This window comes from Sabethes cyaneus, chromosome 1 (assembly GCF_943734655.1).
Source record: "Sabethes cyaneus chromosome 1, idSabCyanKW18_F2, whole genome shotgun sequence".
Taxonomy (NCBI): Eukaryota; Metazoa; Arthropoda; class Insecta; order Diptera; family Culicidae; genus Sabethes; species Sabethes cyaneus.
The window spans coordinates 81,463,741-81,482,007 of NC_071353.1; the positions used below are offsets into that span (position 1 = coordinate 81,463,741).

General features: G+C 41.5%; 1 protein-coding gene across 3 annotated transcripts in view; it reads right to left on the bottom strand.

Annotated features, from left to right (window-relative positions):
• Positions 1-18,267, bottom strand: part of LOC128732919 (syntaxin-binding protein 5) — a 1,693,445-nt gene that overhangs the window by 1,395,636 nt on the left and 279,542 nt on the right. For all 3 annotated transcript variants that reach the window (XM_053826374.1, XM_053826373.1, XM_053826376.1), the window contains one exon: positions 11,922-12,056. In XM_053826374.1, coding sequence (XP_053682349.1) covers positions 11,922-12,056 — 135 coding nt within the window. The remainder of the gene's footprint in view (positions 1-11,921; positions 12,057-18,267) is intronic.

The window sequence follows — 18,267 nt, forward strand, 5'->3', positions numbered from 1 at the left end:
GGTCTCGGGTTTCTTACGAAAACTTTATTTTACGTTTTCGGCTGACGTTTCGAAGGTGTATGCCTTCATCCTCGGAGCAACTATTGTTATAAAACATTACAATTATTTAAACAATCTTCGTCATTACACATACAATTACTTACAACGTTAACAAATGTTTTCTTAGTCAAGTGTTTACATTTAAACGTGAGAATGTTGATTTTGTTTAACCCTCTATACTGAAAGTATAACAAAATGAACGGAAACGGACTTTTTACAACTAACTATTGTATAAGATAATTTAAAATTCTAACTTACACTATAACCTTCCACGCACATCACAACCAGACCGATTAATCCAATATGAACTTTCTAATATGCTGCTGTAAACGAAGCTTATACTGTATTTAATTTGAGAGACGGAGAGAAAGAGAGCAAAAATTAGACGGTTACTGAGCAAGTGAATGCAAAATACCCGAATATGCCACATTTAAAATGTTCGTATCAGTTCTAAAATTAATTGTAAGTTGGTCTGTAAATATATGGCACATTTCAAGTATTTGCAGTGCTTGAACTCGATTGTCTTGATTTAAAATCAGAAATTGATCGACCAACAAACCAAGTCTAGGTTGATCACGTATCACGCTACTTGTCCCAGAATTTATGGCCTACCTAAAATTCACAAGCCGGGTAGCCCTCTCAGAGTCATACTATCATACATTAATTGCCCAACTTATGATCTCTCTAAATATCTGGCGAACATATTACGACAATCGATAGATCAGAACAAATACAATGTTCGAAATTCATATGAATTTTGCTCATTCATAAACAATGTAAGCTTACCACCAGAATATGTACTGGTGTCATTCGATGTCGTCAGCTTGTTTACGTGTATACCAAGACATTTGGTAATTGAAGCGGTGCGAAATAATTGGAGTGCAATTGAGAAAAATACAACCATCAAAAGCATAGACATGTTTATAAAACTGATCGAATTTAATCTCTCCTCCAGTTATTTCGTCTTCCGTGGCATGTACTTTCGGCAATTGGCAGGCACTGCAATGGGGAATCCTCTCTCCCCGGCACTTGCTGACCTCGTAATGGAAACGCTACTAGACAATGTGCTGAAGATGATCGATATTCCCATTCCATTTGTTAAAAAATACGTGGACGATTTGATAGCCGCTGTTCCCCCAAACAAAATTGAGCATGTTAAGAACGCTCTCAACGCGTACGACTCACATATTCAATTCACGTGTGAAGTTGAAAAGGAAAACCGTTTGCCCTACTTAGATATGCTTCTAATAAGAACCGAGGAACAAAAAATCGTCACCGACTGGTACATGAAATCCGTTTCTTCGGGACGAATTTTAAATTATCTTTCGTTGCACCCACTAACACAGAAGCTTAAAACGGCCAGCGGTTTCATAAGTCGAGTTTTTCACTTATCAACATGCAAACCGCTAGCAGAGAAGAAGAAAACGGTGCGTGAGTATTTGGCTAAAAACAATTACCCGATCGCTCTCGTCAACCGCTTGATGAACAGAGTGGCAAATGGAAATGGAAATAGTGTTACCACTGAGAATACACCGCAAGTTTATCGATCTCTTCATCACGTTGACTCTCTAACTCCCGCACTTGCAAGAATAATACGCAGAAACTTCAAAAACGTTAAATTGGGTTTTAAGTGTTCGAAAACAAATTCAATTTTGTTTTCAAAATTAAAAGATCCGACTCCAAAACTTTTTAAGCGCAATGTAATCTATCGCATACCTTGCATAGACTGCGACAGTGCATACATTGGGTTAACAACACAGCAACTCAAACAACGTTTGTCTGGTCATCGTTCACTTATGAAACGATACCAAGAGTTTAATGCGTCGGGCAATGCGGAGAGTAACAAAAAAGATGAGTTTAAAAAGACGGCGCTGATGGTACACATGATAGATAATGATCATAATTTTGATCTATCTAAAGTAACGATTTTAAATCAAGACAATCGAGTTCAAGCACTGCAAATACTTGAAATGTGCCATATATTTACAGACCAACTTACAATTAATTTTAGAACTGATACGAACAATTTAAATGTGGCATATTCGGGTATTTTGCATTCACTTGCTCAGTAACCGTCTAGTTTTTGCTCTCTTTCTCTCCGTCTCTCAAATTAAATACAGTATAAGCTTCGTTTACAGCAGCATATTAGAAAGTTCATATTGGATTAATCGGTCTGGTTGTGATGTGCGTGGAAGGTTATAGTGTAAGTTAGAATTTTAAATTATCTTATACAATAGTTAGTTGTAAAAAGTCCGTTTCCGTTCATTTTGTTATACTTTCAGTATAGAGGGTTAAACAAAATCAACATTCTCACGTTTAAATGTAAACACTTGACTAAGAAAACATTTGTTAACGTTGTAAGTAATTGTATGTGTAATGACGAAGATTGTTTAAATAATTGTAATGTTTTATAACAATAGTTGCTCCGAGGATGAAGGCATACACCTTCGAAACGTCAGCCGAAAACGTAAAATAAAGTTTTCGTAAGAAACCCGAGACCGAAAAGTTATTCGCTCTGACCGCTCGAGAATCTTGCTGGAAAACCGCCTTTGCCGCTGGACCATTGCTCCAATCGAATATCGTGTGATTCGCGCAGGTAGGATTCGAAAATTAATTGTTCAATTTTCCATCCGTGGCTTAAGTGTGGCAGACATTTTGTTGCGCTCTCAACAACGCACCTCGCCATACCGCATACCTCACATTACGCTGCTCACCGTTGCACTATTCCACTTGCACTATCAACAAGTCTCCCCACGGCAATTTCGTGCTCGCTACAAACTGCTATATCCAGCTTAGCCGCTTACAATGATTTAATATCGTACACTAAGTCACATATCCTGTAAAAAATCTGTAACGCTGCTAACTCGGATGTAAATAAACTGCTTGCTGCCCTCGGTGTTTTCATTCATCACGATCACCAGTCCCACGACATAGTTTCGCTATCCTCTTTTGGCATCCGCATCGATCGTAAGTAATCGTTTTTGCTCTTCACACATCAACGCTACATACAAACATATAGCAACACACATCGAGGTGAGAAGGCAATAGTGACTCCGTTTGACACTTCATTCGTTCTCTCAAGTGATAGTAGCGCCAACTGTGTTTTGATCACTGAGTCACAAGACCATCCAGTGTTGCTAGTTTTCACGAAATGTCGATTGTTTGTGAAAAATGTGCAAAGGAAATCACCGGCGAAATGTGGTGCTTTTTGTCCGTCGTTTGCATGCGCTGTAGTGGCATTACTGATGGCGCGCTCACCTCGATCAAGACAAATCCACATTTAGTATGGATGTGCACTGCTTGCAAAAACTTAATGTCAAAAGCGCGCTTTGCAAACACTTTGGTATCCGTCAATAAAGCAAGTGAGTCTATAGTCGAATCGATGAAAACTGAAATCCGCGACGGTATACTCGCTGACATAAGGAATGAGATTCGTTTGAATTTCAAAACGTTGATAAATTCGGTCCCTCACACACCAACGTCCGTCTACCACACCCCGCTTCCATCTTCGTCTAGAGCTAAGCGACTGCGTGAAAACGACGACGATGACGATGTTTCTTTTCGTCGTCCACCAAAAGCTGCATGTGGTATCGGTACCAGTGCTGAGGATACAAACCTGGTTGTTCCTGAAGCTGCTGAACAGGACTCGAATAAATTCTGGCTGTACTTATCAGGTATATTACCGGAAATTCCTGAAACTAAGGTTTCCGAATTAGCGGTGTCCAGGTTGAAAACTACCAATCAACGGGTAGTCAAACTCGTCCCACGTGGTAGAGACACAGGATCATTCACATCTGTGTCATATAAAATCGGAATGCCGTCTGAACTCAAACCTGTCGCACTTGCAAGTGACACTTGGCCCCGTGGAATTCGTTTTCGTGAATTCGAAGCTACAGGTAATAAGAAGCAGGTTTTTTGGAAACCAATGACGTCGACCATCGAACCAACCACTGTAAACGCAACGCCGAAAGCGCCATCCAACTTTCAGAGGCCGCCCCGGTAGTACTAACTACCTCTGACCCAATAAACACTTCTGTACCTGCTTGCTGCGCCACCTCTCGCCTCTTCGTACCTGGTCCCTTGCCTCGACCTACCACACCGCAATCGCCTGACGATTTGTCAACGTCAAGCTGTGTGATCGCACCGTTGACTGTTTACTATCAAAACGTCGGCGGGATGCGTACGAAAACAAATGACTTTTTCCTAACGACTGCTTCATGTGACTATGACGTTATCGTGCTTATCGAAACGTGGCTTCAGAGTGATGTGAAAAATGCTGAACTTTACATTTACATTTATTATATTCAACAGATAAAGTATAATCCTAATGACAAATATCTATTTAAAACATATATGAACTAACCTAGCACAAACATCTTTTAAAACAACGCTTATTGTTTTCACGAGACACATTAAAATCAAACACTTCATAGCAGCTATTAAAAACCCGGCACATACTAAGCACTGGTTCGTGTAACCCATAGTTAGTTCTTGAATGTCGATTGACGAGAAAGGCGTGCGAACGAAGATTACGTCTTCTAGTGTTGATATCTAGGTGACTAAGCAATTCAGGACTATCGATATTTCCTTGAAGAAGATCGCCGACAAAACACGCCTTAGCCACATTGCGCCTTCCTTCCAGCGGTTCTAAATTAATCAGCTTGCAACGGCTTTCTTAACTCGGCAGGTTACGTGGGTCACGCCAGCGTAGGTGTCGCAGAGCAAACCTGATAAATTTGCATTGAACTGCTTCAATCCGATGAATTGCATTTTGGTAAAAAGGTGACCAAACAATGGCGGAGTATTCCAGCATAGGACGAACTAGCGAGCAATATAGAGATTTTAAGCAATATACATCCTTGAAGCTTTTCGCAAAGCGGAACAGAAATCCTAGTTGCGAGGAAGCCCTGGATACAACGAAGGGAATGTGGTTCTTGAACGTTAGTTTAGAGTCAAGCAAGACTCCCAAGTCTTTAACAGTTGTTTCGCGCTTTAGGGCCGTCTCACAAAGGGTGTAATCGTGCAGATACATGTTACGTTTGCGACCGAAGGAGATGACTGAGCACTTGGACACATTTAGTGACATCTTGTTAATTCGACACCATTCGTCAAAGGTCTCCAAATCCTGTTGCAAGAGATGGGCGTCATTAGGGCTTTTTACTGTACAGTACATTTTCAAATCGTCAGCATAAGATAATCTCGAACATTTGAGGATACTGTTCACGTCATTCATGTACAGCAGAAACAAGAACGGTCCCAAATGACTGCCTTGGGGAACGCCGGAAGTTGCTACGAAGGGTGACGATGCGTAATCGCCGATTTTGACTGACATAGTTCTGCCAATGAGATAGGAGCGAAGCCAAGTCAGCAGATTGTCGTGAATGCCCAATTCGTGGTATTTAGAGATGGCTATTTCATGGTTTATGCGGTAGAAAGCTGCAGAAAGGTCCGTATATATAGCGTCAACTTGATTCCCTTCTTGCATTGCACGGATGATGAACGATGTAAAGGCGATTAAATTAGTTGTCGTTGAGCGCTTTGGCATAAATCCATGCTGGTCAGGAGAGATGCAGTGTGAGCAATCTTGCATCAACTTTTCCAGACCGATTAGCTCAAACAGCTTAGAGACAGCACTTAACGCAGCAATACCACGGTAATTAGCAAAGGTTCTTTTGCATCCCTTTTTGTGCACAGGGAAAAGAAAGGAATCCTTCCAGCACACGGGGAAAACTCCCATCGTCAATGATATATCGAAAACCTTAGCTAAGGGCAATGCAAGAGTATTTAAACAGCGTTTCAAGACTATGAAAGGAATGCCATCTGGGCCGCATCCAGTTGAGGATTTCAAATGTTTCCCAGCAGAGATCACCACATCGCTAGTTACGTTGTACGGGAAACTGGAAACGGTTAAGCGAGTAATGTTACTTGTGGCTGCCACAATGTCATGAGCAAGGGCGATCTCATCAGTTACAAAACGCTACTGAATTGCGTGCGAAACAAGTCGGCAATATCTGCGACTGAATCCGCTACTTTAACGCCGTCAGTCATATTGGAAGGAATTCCAGATTCTTTCCGTTGTTCGTTTACAAAGGTCCAAAACTTCTTGGGATTTGCTCTAAGAGAGCTCTGCAGATGCGAATTGTGGGCAATAAACAAACTATTATTTAGGCGCTTGTAGTTGGAGTTAGCATGTGCATAGTCAACTTTGGTGTGGTCCGAGCGATATTTGCAGTATTTCCTAAGGGCAGCTCTTTTCAGTCGTTTCAGGCGTTTAAGTTCCGAGTTGGACCAGGCGGGCTTAGAAGGCTTGCGTTTGAATTTTTTGGGTGTAAACTGATCGATCGCGTAAAGTATGATGCCACAAACGGTGGAAGCAGCAAAGTTAACGTCATGACTAGCGAGTAAAGAATTCCAGTCCAAGTTAGCCAAAAAAACTGTTCATCGCCTCGAAGTCTGCTCTGAGAAAGTCGTAATAGACGGTTTCAGCATGGTCTAAGAAACGATATTCGGGTTTCAAATCCAGTGTCAACAATAGAGGTGGATGATGCCTGCAATGCTTGACGAGTGGTGTTGGGGCTTGCAGCAATAAACAACGTTGCCCTAATTCTTCGCTGACGAAACACAGATCAAGCAAACGGTTATTTGCATTCAAAATGCCATTCAGCTGTCTCAGTCCGGCTGTTGAATATGAATAAAGCAAGTACAGTGAAGCTGGATGAAACGAGGAATTAGCAAAGTCAGGAAAGCGGAAATTATTCGTATCGCTGAGCCACGAAATTGTGCTGAGGTTGAAATCGCCTACAATAATAATGCTATCATTAGCTTCCATTTGAGAGACAACCCATTCGAGAGAGAGTGCATGTTTATCGATTATGCTGCTGTCATTGATGCGGTCAGGTGGAAAATCTACGACACAGATAAAAACCGTTCCAGATTGAGTCGATATCGCTACCCACAGATGCTCGACCGTCGTTATTTCGGGAGGTTTCAATTGCCAGGATTTGATGAAGGAGCGCACGGCCAAAAGAACACCGCCGCCAAAGCTTTTGTTACTATTTAAGGCTGTCCGATCGTGCCGATAAACCGAGTACGTGTCGTCAAACAGTTGCTTCGATAGTGTGCTGTTCTTCAGCCAAGTTTCCGTGAAAGCGTAGATATCGTAGCACGCGTCACTACTATTAATACCACCAATATTCTGGTAGTATAGAAAAACTTGCGATGTAGTGGCTGATAGAACTGCTGACGTCGAGCTGGAAGTGGAGGCGATATCAGGTCGAGCAACGTCACGAGAAGATGGATACTTGCCAAAGAGGGCAGCTTGGTAAGCCCTGATCGCAGCACTAGACTCAGAACCGGGACGACTATGATGGCAGGAACTATTTAACTGTGATTGGGTGAAACCGGCATCGGGCGAGGCTGAGCTAGGCGGATCAAGGGCTACCATATTGCTTTGTGTTGTGCGTCCCGGACTGATGCATCTCAATTCTCCCGATCGGACCCTGCCATTTGGTAGACTAGTAGACGGTTCGCTGGAACACGGATGTTGATCAGGCAAATGAATGTTACTAACGTACGCATACTTGCCTGAGAACGATGTTTGGGAGACCCCGCTACCAATCCCAACCGCAGGACCAGAACGACTCTGATGGCAGGAAACGAGATAACTACGACGACAAGAAACTTCCAGCGTGTCTGGGTCGGGTGGGTTGAGGTCTCCCATAATGCGACAGGCAGTGCGTTCTGGTTCCTGGTGTGCCAATGGTAGAGCAGCGCTGGTACCTACTGCACTTCCGGTGGTTTCGCATGATTCTGTCCTTCGCCATCTAGTGGCTTGAGAAGCTTTGTTGTTTGTGAATTCAGCTGCAATCCGACAGCAACGTTTTTTGATCGGTTGTCCTCGAATTCACGGAAAAACACATTTTCAGGCCAGGAGTCGCTACACAGCGCAACATGTTTTAGGTCACGACTGATACCGACTTTAAAGGAGACGTATCTTAACGTAGAAAGGTCTGTACCTTTGGGTACCAGTTTTACCACTTTAAGCTTTGTACTAGAATCAAGATCCAAACAGTCCTGCACAAACGCCAACATATCATCCACTGAAGTATTAGGATGAAAAGATGAAAGATAAATCCAAAAAAAGTCGTCGCTCAACGATACTGTTTTTACTGAACCCGCCGAAGGCTTTGTACCGCGAGTACCACTTGCGCTCTTAATTGAATCAACAGCAGTCCCGCTATTTGCACGTCTGCGTTTGGGGGTATTCGGCATCAAGTCATTGCGATTGCCCCATGGCATAGGAGAGACCGGCAGAGGAGTTTGAATTTTTATGTCAACCTTGGAGGCAAGCGTGTTGATTGCGGTACTCAGCTTATCAATATCGGTCTTCATGGCCTTTATATCGCTTGCCGAAGCAGCAGTACTACTGATTTCATTCCGTAGAGCGATGTTTCTAAAATGTTCGTTGGAGAATAAATCCGCACGACCATTGCACATCCAAAAAACATTACGCTCGTACTCGCCCAGGATATCCATAACCGGAAGATCAATATTAGCGCAAATCACATGGAACTTTGAACCACAAAAACCGCGACAAACGATTTGGTCTGAATCATTGACGTGCTTATTGCATTTTTTGCAAGCCATCATGAAAGTGAAGGGACACTCTTAATATCGATCGTCTATGCAGAGGGTTACGCGTTTGAAATACAGATGTCGCTCTTAGTGGAAGGAAAAGTATAGCAGCAGCAGTAGCAGTATAGCAGCAGACCGAAGTCAACACAAACAAAACAACTGCACTTAATCAACGAAATGATTATCCACTTTTATATACCAATTAGGCGAAATTCCACAAACTCGGCACAAAACTAAACACAGCGAAGAGTATATTCAACTCAAAATCGCACTTAATATTCAAAATCACTGCAAAAAGATGGTTTATTATAGAGGCGTTAAAAACTCAACGTAAACAAACTGAACAGTGCAGCCAAAAAAGCCAAACTGTCATCCAACTACAATATCTTCCGTTGTGACCGAAGCTCCGCAACCAGCCATTTACAACGAGGAGGAGGAACGTTCATCGCAGTAAAGAATACGTTCTCTAGTACCTCCGTACGTCTAGATGACTGCGACTCGCTTGAACAAGTCATAATCAAACTTTCCCTCCCGACCAAATCCGTCTACGTGTGTGGAATCTACCTGCGACCCAACAATGAACCTGATAGATACATCGCACATTCCAACTGTGTGCAGCAAATCGTGAGTAAAGCAACCTCCAACGATTCCGTGTTAGTAGTCGGTGACTATAATCTACCTCGCTTGACATGGTCTTACGATCTCGATGTGGATTCTTTTATAGCATTAAATGCCTCCTCTGAACACGAGCTTGTTTTCACTGAGTATATGATTGCTTGTGGATTACAGCAAATATGCAATGTACGTAACACGAACGATAGGATTCTAGACTTGGCTTTCGTAAGTAACAGCAGTGAAGTCGAATTGATCGAAGCGCCGTTCTCGATTTTACCTTCCGACCGTCACCATAAGCCGTTCGTTCTTCACTTAACTGTACAATGTCCATCGCAGAATCCACATAGAATATCGACAGATCGAGATCTTGACTTCAACCGCTGTAACTATGAAGCCGTTATCGCTGAACTAGGCTTATTGAACTGGGATGAACTTCTTTATGGTGCAGATACCAATAGAGCAGTTAACGTTTTCTATGAAGCGGTGTTCAGAATTGTTAGCAGATACACGCCTTTTCGCAGGACCTGCAGTCAACGTTCGCACAATGATCCGTGGTGGAACGCCGCACTTCGAAACCGTCGTAATGTCCTTCGCAAGGCACGCCGCCGTTTTCTACGCAATCGCACCGTGGAAAATAGGAATACCCTTCGAAGGCTCGAGGCAGATTACAACGAATGCCTATCATCTTCTTTCCGTGAGTATATCTTTCGTATTGAAGATGAGGTTAAGTCGGATCCTACTTCTTTCTGGCGCTTTTTCAAGAGCAGAAAAAATGTTCAGTCGATACCGCTGGAAATATCTTTCGATGGTAATACGAGCAAGGACGCCGAAGATTCCGTCGAACTTTTCGCCGCTTTTTTTAAATCAGTCTACAGCGTTCACTCTCCGCCTGTTTCCCCGGAGTTGTTGAATTCTCTGTCATCGCACGATATTCACATGCCACGTCCGACATTTACCGCAGTTCAGGTTACCAACTCGCTGAAGTCACTTGACCCGTCCAAAGGTCCTGGATCGGACAGATTACCTCCCGTATTTATTCGTCGATGCGCTGATGTGCTTGGACCACCAGTCTGCCGCATTTTCAACCTGTCGCTATCGGAGAATGTCTTTCCGGAAGCATGGAAGCTATCTACCGTTACGTCTATTTTAAAAGCCGGAAATACCCACGACGTCAAAAATTACCGACCGATTTCGATACTCTGTTGTCTGGCAAAAACACTCGAACTTCTGATCCACGAGAAATTGTATTCTGCTGCTAAACTCATAATAAGTGAATACCAACACGGCTTTGTGAAAAATCGCTCTACCACTACGAATCTTATGGCATATACCAGCATTCTCAACTCTAGCTTAGAGAAGCGCTGTCAAGTGGACAGCATTTACATGGATTTTGCTAAAGCATTCGATAAGGTGCCCCACGAATTAACACTGAAAAAGTTGGAAAAGCTTGGTTTTCCTCACTGGCTCATCTCATGGTTGCAATCATACCTATCGGACAGATCTGCTATCGTGAAACTAGGATCGGTCGAGTCAGGCAGTTTTTCAACTCCATCTGGTGTGCCGCAAGGTAGTCATATTGGCCCCTTAATTTTCATTTTATTCGTAAACGATTTGAGCTACCGACTTAACTCTCAACATCTCATGTACGCTGACGACTTGAAAATATACCGGACCATCAGCTCGCTGATCGACTGCGCTGCTTTGCAGCAAGATTTTGACAATGTAGCCAGTTGGTATGTCTTAAATGGCATGGAAATGAACGGGACGAAGTGCAAAATAATAAGCTTTACGAAAGCGCGAACGCATCTGAACTACAACTACGAAGTAAACGGTCTCAGCCTGGATCGTGTTACGTCGTTAAACGACTTGGGAGTAACAATGAACAGCAAGCTTTGTTTTAACGAGCACATCACTGCAACAACCTCCAAAGCATTCGCCGTGCTCGGGTTTATCCGTCGTAACGCCCGTGAATTCCACGACGTGTACGCCCTGAAGACACTGTACTGCTCACTTGTGAGGAGCATTCTTGAATACGCTGTACAAGTTTGGACACCTTATCATGCAAGCCAGATTGCTCGTATTGAATGGGTTCAACGCTGTTTCGTTCGTTTTGCGCTTCGACGACTGCCCTGGAATGAACAACAGAGATTGCCGCCTTACGAACAGCGATGCCTACTGATAAGGCTGGAGCCTTTGCACCAGCGACGCGTATACCTGCAAAGAATGTTTGCCTTTGATATATTGACCAACCGGATTGATTGCCCAGAGCTTCTTCGACTGGCAAACTTTTTCGTTCCAGCGCGTCGCTCTCGCCAACGTTTGTTATTCCTAACTGTTAGACACAGAACAGTGTTTGGTCTAAACCATCCGCTGAAGAAGTGTTTTAGTCTGCTGAATAATTTAGATGTGTTTGATTTTCATGTTAGTAGACATCGTTTTAAAAGTAGTGTAAGACAATTAATTTAGATATATGTTTCAGTCTGTACAGTATTCACTGAAGATGCAGTAAATAAATAAATAAATAAACAAATAAATAAACAAAATGAAGAAGAATAAGAAGCAACATATCACGTCCTGTCCTAGGACCATCTGACTTTCCCCTACTTAATAATAATCTTACAGAAACTACTTACGGATCAATAGCTTTGTTCCAATTTATGACATATCCACTTAATGTGAATGAATCTGCATGAACAATGTGAGTGTTGCCTTTTTCTGTCCCCACATACAACCATTTACTGCTAACTGGCAAGTGTAAATAGGTAATCCTGGAAATAAGAAATATATATTTAAAATGTTGCAATATTTCAAGTAAAATGAGTTCGCGTACTTAAAATGGAGGATTTGGCTTGGCAAACAAATAACGTGACACAGTCTAAAAAACTCAATGAAACCGAAATGTAACCAATAATACACATTATTAAAGAGGAGAGCCCATCGGCAGTTCCGTGTGAAACAGGTAAATGACCAAATTTGAACCTTTTTAATTTAAATAAAACTTTACAAACGTGTTTGACGTGGAGAAAATATGCACCTTCCACAGGTTTGCGCGTCAATTTGATTCAAGACTTATTTTTAAAAAGGACGTATTTATTTTCATGTGTATTATGTTTGAAAGATTGTATCTCGAAAACTATCGATTTTACATAAATTATATCTAAGCAAAAGTTGTAGAAAATTGATTCCTGAACACGAAAAAAATATGCATTGAAAAAAGGTATGAGATGGGGAAGGCAAACGAGAAAGCGACCAACATAGCTTTTGCCAGCCCAAGCTCCTACCTAGCGCCTCCACTTGGCCATACCCGGTAATATTCTATTGAGTAGCTAAGCTAGGAGGTGCGATGCCGCGTGGTTCCCAGATGCAGACGGCTGAGTCACACGCTCTTGGTAGCAGGTAAGTATAATATGTTATTTTAATTATTTGTTTCGTTTTAGCTCAAGCACCTCCTATTGTACAATTAAGACTCTAACCGTAACAAGCTTAAATAATGCACATGGATATCGTAAGGAAAAATTAAATTACTTATTGGATATTAGATGATAGAAACTAACGCAATTTTTTTTTTCATTCGAAGGTTTAATAGTGAGATTGTGCTATTTTTTCCATATATGCTTCATTTAATTTTATTTTTAATATTTTATTCATATCGTGTATACTGGGTACAAGAACACCTATCAAGATTGCGTGATTTTTGGCGCATCCTCTTAAAGTAGGTGGTCAATTAACGTACCCATTTCTACAATCGTAAGGACATGGCCACAGGTATGGTGTACTGACGGGTACATCATATCAGCCACCCATGATGTGTACGGTTGTCTATGCTATGCTATGAAAAAAAAAATAAAAAAATATTGTACCAATTTTTCAAAAATTTGAAAATAAACCTTAAAATCAAGATATCAAAAATATACCAACGGGGTCAGTCCCGGCGTAGTGGTTAGTATTCACGCCGAGGACCCGGGTTCAAATCCCAACCCCGCAGAAGTTACGAATAACCCAAAACTGGTTAAAGTGACTATAATCTAATCAAAAATATATACCATTTTTGAAAATTTTTGACGTAATTAGTCAGCCGTTCATTACATTTTTACCTTTCATGATTTAAGTATATGGTAGGTGGCAGATACCATCCTGGCCTACTTTGGTGTCTGAGGTGCCACGTTTCCTGCTGCTATCATCCTTCTGCTTAGTAGTCTGATGCTTCTTGTACGTCTGATTACTTGGGATTCGGTCGAATGTTTGATTCCGAGTTGTTTACCGTTGTTTAGCGTTTGGATTTTCGAATAAACTGCCATTATTTTTGTGCGCTTTCTCTTGTTCCAAAGATATCACAGTAAATTCTTAATCTATTTTGGTAAAACTCTACCGATATACTTTCAACATACTTTCAGCTATTTTTATTCAACATTTCTGTTATGTTTACTCACGCAGCAAAAAGTTACTAACCAATCAGTGTGTCCAGTATTTTCGAATACAGTTTTTAAAATATCCACAACTCAGAAGCGAAAGGTTGAATCAATAAGGTGTATTCAGATAAGTTGTAGGAAATTAAATGCAATTTTTAGAAATTTTATAGAAACAGTGGAGAAACTGGAGTAACATATGAAAAAGACGTGTTTAACATGTAAAATTAAAATAAATCTAACTTTTTCTCCGGATAGGGTAGACGCACCAGTAGTAGTGGTAGTACCAGTAGTGGTGCAAACTTGAATTATTCCATGATGTTTGCAGATTTTGGTACAAGTTTGATAAGTATCGAACTACCAGTAACAGTATTATTTGATAAGTATCAAACTTGTACCAACATCTGCAAAAATAATGGAATAATTCGAGTTTCCACCACTACTGGTACTAACAGCCACTAATGGTGCGTCTACCCTATCTCGAAAATGGCTACATTTAGAAAAATAATTATTATGACCAATTTTGTTGTAAATGACATAAAGAATTGTTATTTGTATTACAAATTCATATATTACTTGAAAGACCAAGTTGGGAAATAAATCATGAAAGTCGTTGTTCTACGAAGTCCGTCCATGAAAGTTGCTCCATCTTAGAATAAATTTAAAAATGTTGCAAATTACTTTTATTTTTTCCAACAAAATTTTCAAAAATGGTATATTTTTGATATCTTGATTTTAAGTTTTAGTTTCAAATTTTTGAAAAATTGGTAAAATATTTTTTTCAATGCATATTTTTTTCATGTTCAGAAATCAATTTTCTACAACTTATGTTTGGACTTAATTTTTGCAAAGTCAATAGTTTTCGAAATACAATCTTTGAAACATAATACGCATGCAAATAAATACGCCCTTTTTAAAAATGAGTCTCGAATCAAAATGGCGCCCAAACCAGTGAATGGTGCATATTTCCGCATATTAGGTACTGAACGAAACTGAACAATTTATATGTCGTTGGATAGGTAAAATGATCAGCAATTTTATGGAGGGCGTAAGAGGGGAGGAGGCTCCCATACAAATGAAACACAAATTTCCTCCTAACTCGAGAATTAATCAAGCAAATGGAATCAAATTTGGCACATCTCCAAGGTGAACTCTATTTTTTTGCGGTACGGAATCCAAAACAGATTTCCACGTCTCCATCATAAACCAATTTTTTGGAAAACATGCATTTTATGATAAAAAATCACCAATACGATGGAAAAATCATCAAAATCAAATCGATGGAATTTATTTTTTCCAACAAAATTTTCAAAAATGGTATATTTTTGATATCTTGATTTTAAGTTTTAGTTTCAAATTTTTGAAAAATTGGTAAAATATTTTTTTCAATGCATATTTTTTTCATGTTCAGAAATCAATTTTCTACAACTTATGTTTGGACTTAATTTTTGCAAAGTCAATAGTTTTCGAAATACAATCTTTGAAACATAATACGCATGCAAATAAATACGCCCTTTTTAAAAATGAGTCTCGAATCAAAATGGCGCCCAAACCAGTGAATGGTGCATATTTCCGCATATTAGGTACTGAACGAAACTGAACAATTTATATGTCGTTGGATAGGTAAAATGATCAGCAATTTTATGGAGGGCGTAAGAGGGGAGGAGGCTCCCATACAAATGAAACACAAATTTCCTCCTAACTCGAGAATTAATCAAGCAAATGGAATCAAATTTGGCACATCTCCAAGGTGAACTCTATTTTTTTGCGGTACGGAATCCAAAACAGATTTCCACGTCTCCATCATAAACCAATTTTTTGGAAAACATGCATTTTATGATAAAAAATCACCAATACGATGGAAAAATCAATACCACCGATCCATAATAAGAAAATAAAGAAGCCTAAATATATGTTTATTAATATTTGTTAGTTTTTACCAAATATACAGACAAAATATCATTGGACAGAATTCTTTTTTCTCTACAGTTTTCAAAACAAAATTAAAAATTTGGAATTCAGTTTTTCGTTTTTTCGTTGAATTTGTGTTTTCATGCTGGCTTGATTTGTCTTTTTGCATAAGTTTTGCTTTTCTGACTATAGCGCCTCAGCCAAACAGAATTCGAAATAGTGATATATAGTGCAATTGTAGAGTTGATCATTATCTACAATAGTGGTTAGAAAAGTATAGTTGCATATTTTGAATTCATGGCGCTCAAAACGATAGAAAAAGAGCCATTTTTGTCTCGACTATTTTTGGTTAGAATGATTTTTTCCTAATGTGTTGGATACCACACAAAGATTCATTTTCCGTAAAACATAATTTTTTTCGTCAAGAGATTTTTCAAAAGGGTAAAATCATATCTCAAAACCCGATTAAATCCACCTAGTGGTGGAAGGGACCTTTGTTATACCATTTAATTTGTCTTCTGTGGGAATTTCCAGCTGGCTTGGTAAATGGTTGGATAACGCGTAAAACAGACCCCATTGTGGTCCCTAGCCTCTTATCTAGCAACTCCTACCCCTACCTCCACGTGGCACTAGCTGGAATACGAGCAACCTTAGCGGAGATCGGGTAACCAACCCCGGTGGAAACTAAGGTCGTATACCAACAGGGGAGGAGACACAGTGTGTCTCGACACTGCAAGATGGCAGCCCCATCACGAGATTTGGTAGCGTAAGCCCTAGTACGGCTACCTATCTAAACAAAAAAAACTTACAACAAGAGTCAAGAAATATCTTCTCGGAATATTCGGCATGGACCAAGGCGACGAAATAAGGACATGGAATGGAGACTTGGTACCTGGAACTGCAGATCGCTAAATTTCGTTGGTGGCGACAAGGTGCTGCTCGATCAGCTAGAACCCCGAAAGTTTGGCATCGTGGCACTGCAGGAGATCTGTCGCAAGGGCGAGAAAATGTGGAGGATCCGTGGCGGCAGAGCCCGATTTTTCCAGAGTGGTGGAGCGACCAACGAGCTGGGAACGGGCTTCGTAGTGTTAGGCAAAATGCAGGATCGCGTAATGGATTGGAAAGCGATCAACGAGAGGATGTGCGTGTTGAGGATAATAGGCCGTTTCTTCAACTACACTATCATAAACGTGCATTACCCACACGAAGGTAGACCCGACGACGAGAAGGAAGGGTTCTATGCGCAGCTGGAGGCAACGTACGACAGCTGCTCACCACGGGACATCAAGATCGTCATCGGGGATATGAACGCTCAAATCGGCAGGGAAGAAATGTATAGACCGGTGATCGGGCCCCATAGCCTGCACACCGACACGAACGATAACGGCCAGCGAGTCATCAGTTTTGCGGCTTCCCGAGGCTTGGTGATCAAAAGCACCTTCTTTGCTCTCAAAGATATCCACAAGGCCACATGGAGATCACCTGACCAACGAACCTCGAACCAAATCGACCATATTCTCATCGAGGGCCGGTTTTTCTCGAACATCACCAATGTACGCTCCCTACGGAGTGCGGATATTGACTCGGACCACTACCTAGTAGCAGTACATGTGCGCTCAAAACTATCGACGGTTTATACCTCGCGACAAAGTCGCCCTCCTCGGCTAAACATTCGGCAACTAGACAACCCGCGAACTGCCGAAAACTACGCGCGCGTACTGAATGAAGCTCTGCTTTCTTCTGTGGAGCTAGATGCTTCGACCCTCGAAAACGGATGGAGTAGGATACGCTCGGTCGTCAACGAGGCCGCAACCGCGGTGCTAGGTGTGGAAACCTCGAGTGCACGAAATGATTGGTTTGACGGGGAATGCCAACAAGCGATAGAGAGGAAAAAAAGAGCTTGGGAAAATTATCTGAGCATATCCACGAGAGAGAATTTGGCCAAGTATCGACGAGCGAGGAATGAGTTGACCACGATCCTGAGAAGGAAAAAGCGCCAGAAGAAGGACAGAGATCGTGAGGAGCTTGAACAACTCTTCCGGGCTAATGATACCCGCAAGTTTTACGAGAAGGTAAACCAAACTCGCAAGGCCCACACACCAAATCCTGACATGTGTAGGGACGAGGGAGGGGATCTTATCACAAACGAGCGCGAGGTGGTCGACAGGTGGAAGCAGTTCTTCGATGAACACCTCAACGGCGATATAGCAGCAGGAGACGCAATGGAAGTTAACCTCGGAGTATCTACAAACCACAACATCGTACCGGCTCCCGATCTCGAAGAGATCCGACGAGAAATCGGTCTGCTGAAGAATAATAGAGCCGTCGGGAAGGATCGACTCCCGGCAGATTTCTTCAAAAATGGCCAAGAACCGCTAGTAACGGCACTTCACTGGCTAATTTCAAGGATTTGGGAAGAAGAGAAACTACCGGAGGAGTGGATGGAAGGCGTAGTCTGTCCCATCTACAAAAAGGGCGACTGGCTAGACTGCTGTAACTACCGCGGCATTACGCTGGTCAACGCCGCCTACAAGGTGCTCTCCCAGATTTTGTTGCGTCGTCTATCCCCAATAGCAAGAGAATTCGTAGGGCAGTATCAGGCGGGCTTTATCGGGACCCGTGCTACTACGGATCAAATTTTTACTCTCCGACAAATCCTTCA